Source organism: Zingiber officinale, chromosome 4A (assembly GCF_018446385.1).
Source record: "Zingiber officinale cultivar Zhangliang chromosome 4A, Zo_v1.1, whole genome shotgun sequence".
Classification (NCBI taxonomy): domain Eukaryota; kingdom Viridiplantae; phylum Streptophyta; class Magnoliopsida; order Zingiberales; family Zingiberaceae; genus Zingiber; species Zingiber officinale.
The window spans coordinates 118494736-118501411 of NC_055992.1; the positions used below are offsets into that span (position 1 = coordinate 118494736).

Genomic DNA, 6676 nt, shown 5'->3' on the forward strand with positions numbered 1-6676 from the left:
CGAGCCGAGCTTGAGCCTTGTGATAAAAGCTCGATTCGAGCTCAAGCCAAGCTCGAGCTCGAATATAACTTAAACGAGCTGAGCTCGAGCCTAATACTGTTCGGCTCGATTTGGCTCGTTTATACCCCTAATTTTCTTCCACTATTTTTTCCTCATAACTTGATCATTGATTTGAGCATCAGAGGCTAACGTCGAGGACCTCTTCCTTGACACTAACGCTCTCTGTATTGCAGGACAGTACAAATTCTTCATTTGGTTAACAACATAGTCACGTTCTTAGCCAAACCACCTTCATTGTTTTCGGACATTAAGAATATTAACCTTTTACTAATTAATTTTGATGAATCCAAAATGAAATTATGTTAATATTATTTTTTTTATTTTTATATGCATGACATAATTTCATATCTTAGATTAATAATATCATAATTTTGTATCTTAGGATTAATAATATCATTAGTGAAAAAATTTCTATAAATAATTTGAATAGACGACGTATATTTTTCTCAATCTGTTGACAGCTAAATGTAGAATTTATTCTATCATTTTAATATCTACTCATTTATACGTATTATACATGCAATATATGTATGGAATTTTGTCTATTATAAATTGTCCACATTTATTGGTGGCTAAGGAAAAAAAAGGAAACTTAGCCGTGTTACCTCATAAAATATTGATAATTTCAATCCGCTCCTCGTTTCTCCGCCAGCATTTCTTATGAGCCAAGTATCCTCCAAACAATATTTCCTCCGAAGCGCGGTCGATCCTTCCCTTTATCTATCGATCGCTCCATCTTCTCTTCTCCGCTCGTAGAGTTGATTTTTGATCCGGCGGAGATTTCTGGTGAGTTGATCGAGTCCAATGTTAATGTCGACTTCGTTTCTTTCGCTCTTTGATTTCCTGCATTAGTCTAATAGAAATCTTGTAGTTTGGTCAACGAGGGTTTGGTTTGAGCTTCGGGTTTCGAAGGATAAAAAGGTGCATAATTCCGTCTTTTTTTTTGTTCAGATTGTAGATTGTCCGAGACGATTCATCATGTTCAGTAGGGTATTCGGAAGGAACAAAGAACAGCCAAATGCCTTGGCTACTCTGGATAAGCTCAATGAGGTAATCTACAGTTTTTCACGTTCTACTATATGTTGTCACATTTGCATCTGGAGAATTTGACGGCGAACATGGTTTTCTGGATAATGACTAAGGTAAAAAAATCTTAATCGTTAGGTCTTCTTTGTGGTTTGACTTTTGTAATTCAAATTTATCTCTAAGAGAAGTGTCTTTTATATAAAAGCTGTACTGGGTAGTTTGCATTTGTCAATGCAGTAAACATTGTTGCGGGATAAATTGTATATCCATTAACCTCATCCAATATTTCCTTTTATTCATACTGGACTATATGATTCCAAGTCTGTTTGGTGTTAGTGATAGATATAAGAATCTTAATCACATATGAGAAACGGATTCTCAGAGTTCAAAGTTCTAATTATTGAGTTGGATTTTGGTAGATAAATATGAGTTCGCATCAGTGCTGTACACAGTTGTTAATCCTGTAAAATTTCGTATCAGGAATTTGGAAGAAAGATTTGCAATAGAAGTGAATTGACATTGGTCTCAGTGCTCTTCTTTTTTATTTTTTAACACTTGCAATGTATACATTCTTAAGAAAACACTTCCTTGCATTCAAACTTTGCACAGAATAGGAAAAGCATATCTCAAACTGTACATTTTTAGTAATTGATTTCTTAATCTTCCGCACTGTAAAAAATGCATAATTGTATTAACATCCCCTTCATAAAGTGCACAAGGCACACCACGAGGGGAAAATGTGCCATAGTTAAAAAATAGAATATCATTTTTGCATCCCATTTGCCTTAGGGTTCTAATTATTCCTCCCTTATTCATTTGAAGAGGAGGTAAGCTCGATGAAATAAACCACCTTGAGCATGGTGATGTGTGAATATCGACCACTTTCAACTTTGGCACACTTTTTCTCCCATGTTGCTTGCCAAGCTGAAGAAGTTGAATGTTGATGAAATAAGTTGCCTTGAGTTATGTGATGTGTGGCGTTGACTTCTTCAACACCTGCAACAAGAACAACTGCAAAGAAGGGAGTTTTGCTTTGAACTCTATCTCCCACCACAATCCTTCTACAAGTTCTTTTTTTTCTTGGCAAACGCCATCATTGTCTGCTCATTCCTTCTCCCAAAAGGAATTATAGAAGACATGGAGGTATAAATTGTCTGTCACTTGATGGCAAGAATAACTGTGCTCGTATTTGCTATCACTTTGAAAGATTGACTAGACAAATCTTGACAATTTTATTTGAGTTATCAATTCACTGCTTTCTTCAAAGTTTGAGTGCCTAAAATTGTTTTTATTCAATTCTTAAAATACCTTAAACCACAGAAGTTTATGAATCTAGAGATTGCATATTGCGGTTATGATGAGATGTTGCCTTAAGTGCATTTACATTTTCTAAATGAACTGTCCTTAGTGAGCTTGGCATATCCAAACAGAGTAGCTTTACTAATTCATATCATACTTGATCCTGGTAGTATTTTCGTTTTTATCAGATTTATGGATGCGTTGTTCCAAAACCACCATAATCAATCAGATCCAGGAGTGCCATCAGAGTGTGTTTCATATTTGTGTTAGTTTTAAATTGGCATTCCTAAAAATAAGTTATATTGTTATAATGGCATCTGATTATTTGTTTCATGACTACAAGTAAAAAATTTTAGTCTAATTCTAGATGATATCCTGATGACTTGATAGCATATCTTGATTTATTTCAGACACTTGAGATGCTAGAGAAAAAAGAGAAAGTTCTTCTGAAGAAGATGGCCACAGAGGTTGAGAAGGCCAAGGAGTTCACTAAAGCCAAAAACAAGAGAGGTAGGAATTTTTATCTGCTATTAGATTTATTTTTCATGACTGATAAAACTGATAATGCACTTTTGATGAACATGGGTTTCTTGCCCTGATGTATATGCAAAGAATTACTGCTATCTATAAGACCAACAAGTAAAATGTCTCTCATGTTTATTTCATTTAACATAGCACTTATTTTGACAACTCTTTGTTCAAGAGAAATTCCCATGATGTTCATACGAAGAATCATTGCTACTTGTAAGACCAACAAACAAAAGGTGTTGCTTCTTTGTTTCATTTAATATGGCACTTCTTTTGGCAATTCTTTGCGAAAGAGAAATATCCATTTTCTTCTACTTACAACCAACTTGCCAAGGGAAATAGAAAGCATGGAGGAGTCTCAGTTGGCAACAACTTTTGAAAAGGAAAAGATGGAGATTCATAGTAAAATCACCTTGCGTCTATGAGATCAACCCGACAACAACTAGTTTATGCATTAAATCAAGGCACACGTTAGACTTTTCATGCATGACTTATCTTTAAAATCCTCTTCATGTATTTCCTTTTGACTAAGTTGCATATGTTGAATTCATTGTTTAATAATGATAGGCACCTTCTCAATCTTTTAATTATAATGTAACCCTATGGCTATAACTTGGCTCATGTAAGTTGCATATAAAGGATCCTTGCACAATGTAGCCGTACCAATTCAACTCTGCTTAACTTGAATTTATGGGGCTTTATTCTGGGGACATCCCTGGCTTTGATTTTTTTGTCCCTTTCATTTTCACATTTTGGGTTCGAATGAAATTAAAAACCTCAAAAACTCTACTCAACTTCAATAACTATGGTATTCAATTTTAGAAGAAAAAAATCCAAATAGCTGCACAGAAACTCTACAAAAAAAATTTTGAGCGTGATTTGTATTGGATTCATAAAAATAAAAACCATATTTGTAATTTGAAAAATCTAAAAAAATTCAGAAACTGCTCTTTGCTTGAAAGTAGGTATATTTGTCAACAAGATTTGTTTTTATTAATGCAGCTGCTATACAATGCTTGAAAAGGAAAAGACTTTATGAGCAGCAAGTCGAGCAGCTTAGCAATTTCCAGTTGCGAATTCATGATCAGGTATTCCAGAATCAGAAATTACATATCACGTTTTGCACCTTGGATATGTCTTGTAATCAAGTAATGTTATCTGGGTTATCTTTCTTTTCTTACATGATAATGTTGGAAGGTGCAAAAGCTACTACTGAGACAGTAGATGCACTGAGAGCTGGAGCAGCTGTCATGAAAGCTATGCAGAAAGCTACGTAAGTATTGGATATTGTTTATTTCAGTCATGCCACATCATTGCCATTTGGGTAATAGGAAAAGCAACTTACACATTTTGTATCCATAATTCTGAACGGTTGAATACTTGAATCAGAAAAATTTCTTGCTTCTTGGTGGTTTATTTGATTCGTAAGTTTCATATATGATATTTGTGCGAAGAGAAAACTAACTAGTTGGTTATGGTTTCTATTTCAGTAATATTGATGATGTTGATGCAACAATGGATGAGATCAATGCACAAACAGAAAATATGAAACAAATTCAAGAAGCATTATCTATTCCTATTGGAGCTGATTTTGATGAAGTATTGCCCTATAAACCACCCCTGTTTGTTCATCTTGTTTCTTATTCTTCATGTCATTAACTCTGGTCTTGTTCAAATATCAGGACGAATTGCTAGCAGAACTAGATGAGTTGGATGACTATGAATTGATGGATCAGTTGCTTCAGCCAGCTACAACTGCTCCAGCTGCTTCACTGCCAGTTCCTACTGGTAGACTTCCCACTCGACCTGTTCCACAAAAGAATAGTTCCGAGGAAGATGAAATTGCAGCACTACAGGCTGAAATGGCCATGTAAAGACTTTTGAGCGGTAAAATGTACAAGTTTGCAGTTCTTGGATCTATCCTTTCCATCATATATGCCCCCTAACATTTACTGATAGGAACACTTGTAAAGCTCGTGGAAATTTGGTGAACCTCATGAAAATGGGTAAATCTCTGTATCTTCTTTGTATCATCTTTTCATTTGGAATCACAATTCAGTTTGCCTCTTGTTTGTACCTTCGTGCTTGTCTTGCCACGTTTGTCTCTTCCGCTGTCTAACTAATACTATTCTCTACTTGTGATAGTATCTTGTATTTGGTTTTAAATTTTAAGAGTTTGATAAAAATGCACTGTTAGTATACATATTGTGGTGTGTGTGTGTGTGTTACTTTTAAGGGTTTAATTAAGATGCAATTTTAGTTATAAATATGAGTTTCACTTTTCTTGAAACAGTTCTAAAACATGAAAACCTAGATTAGAGGCTTCAATAACATAACATATATGACCTTTTGTGCTTTTTACTGTCATTGCTTTTAGTAAACTACGAGGGAGTTGTTAGTATCTAGTGATGAAAGATTTGACTGGATCATGTATTTCTACTTCTAATTAGCAGTTACTGATGGATTCTTTTGCATACTGGTTTCTTGATCTAGAATAGACGATTGTCATTGTAGCTTTGACCGGACAAACCAATCCATTTGTCATATGTCATTGGTGTGATAATTCTGTAAGCACATGATTATGTTGGTTATTCACAAAGCCGAGGTATCAGCGTATCGCTAGACTAATGCTCATATTCATGTATACACATTGTCATGAGAACAACAACGCTGATATCAAGTACAAATATTAAAAGTGTTTAAAGAGAGAAAGTAACTATGATATCCACTTAAATAGAGAGCTTATGTAAAGTTCAAATATAATGAATTAAAATGCTAAGACTCGATAGAAACCACTCATATCTAGTCATCCTAAGAATCGCTACTGGCAATGCCCCAATCAATTTAGAGAAAAAAATATCAAAGAAAAATTGAAATTCTTCTACTGTTATATTTTTGCCTAACTATGCTTTCAATCTAGACTCCTTTTCTGTCTAGGTACCATGTGCTATGCTGATTCCTGTAGAAATGCTCCATCATGCTGACGAAGTGTGACTGCTCACAGTGTGTAGGTCTCACTGTCTTCACATAACTCTAACATGGCGTCACTACTAGATGACCAGGAAATACAAGATGAGGCAGGCTTATATACATAATTTCTTCCGGCGGAGAACAACAATTGCTGGCCTACTGATAATAGACCGATGTGGCTCCATGCCGAAAAACATAGCCCAGTGCCTTGCCACTCCACAACAACTCGGCATGGATTGAGTAGGGACCAGGTTCCCGTAGTTGTGTCCTAGACTCCTAGGTGAGTCAAATTACTTACTGAGGCCCACTGATGATAAGGTTTTGAGATCTATATCCACTTGCTGTGTTTTAGAGATAGATCCATGCTGCTTCAGCATGACTTGTCTGCTAGCTCCCAGACCATGCCATCTCTTCACTTCGTGTCCATGTTTAAAGATCCAATTACAAAGATTAGTTAGGGCCGGGTCTGCCTTCATGTTTTCGACATAAGAGACGGTGTAGATTGCTCGCCCTCCTCTATGTGCTACTATGCAAAGTTACGAAAATATAATAACCAGAAGGCACAAATTCTGAGTTTCTCTTGTTTGTGATCCTATGATGAGAACATATTTGGACTTAGACAATATATATAGCGTAAAACTATAGTAAAACTCATTTGAGTAGAAGGTGTTGGCCGCTCGACCGGGTAGTTCCCGTTCGGACGTACTGAGCATAGTTATTGTCCTGCTTTCCGTTCGGCCACACTGTTGACATAGGGCTGCCCTGTGTCTATCGATCATGCTTCCTGCTCGGG

General features: G+C 35.8%; 1 protein-coding gene across 1 annotated transcript; it reads left to right on the top strand.

The window, feature by feature from the left end:
* The first annotated feature begins 713 nt into the window (after positions 1-713).
* LOC121970751 (vacuolar protein sorting-associated protein 32 homolog 2-like) lies at positions 714-5048 on the top strand. The gene is made up of 7 exons (XM_042521660.1): positions 714-846; positions 1012-1110; positions 2796-2895; positions 3916-4001; positions 4095-4186; positions 4404-4512; positions 4596-5048. The coding sequence occupies exons 2-7, from the start codon at positions 1039-1041 to the stop codon at positions 4785-4787; spliced, it is 651 nt and encodes a 216-aa protein (XP_042377594.1). The 5' UTR covers positions 714-846; positions 1012-1038; the 3' UTR covers positions 4788-5048.
* The last annotated feature ends 1628 nt before the right edge of the window (positions 5049-6676 follow it).

Coding starts and splice junctions, on each gene's coding strand:
- LOC121970751 (XM_042521660.1), top strand. CDS start 1,039: ATGTTCAGTAGGGTATTCGGAAGGAACAAAGAACAGCCAAATGCCTTG. Junction 2,896..3,915: donor TAAAGCCAAAAACAAGAGAG/GTAGGAATTTTT, acceptor TTATTAATGCAG/CTGCTATACAATGCTTGAAA. Junction 4,187..4,403: donor AAAGCTATGCAGAAAGCTAC/GTAAGTATTGGA, acceptor TTTCTATTTCAG/TAATATTGATGATGTTGATG.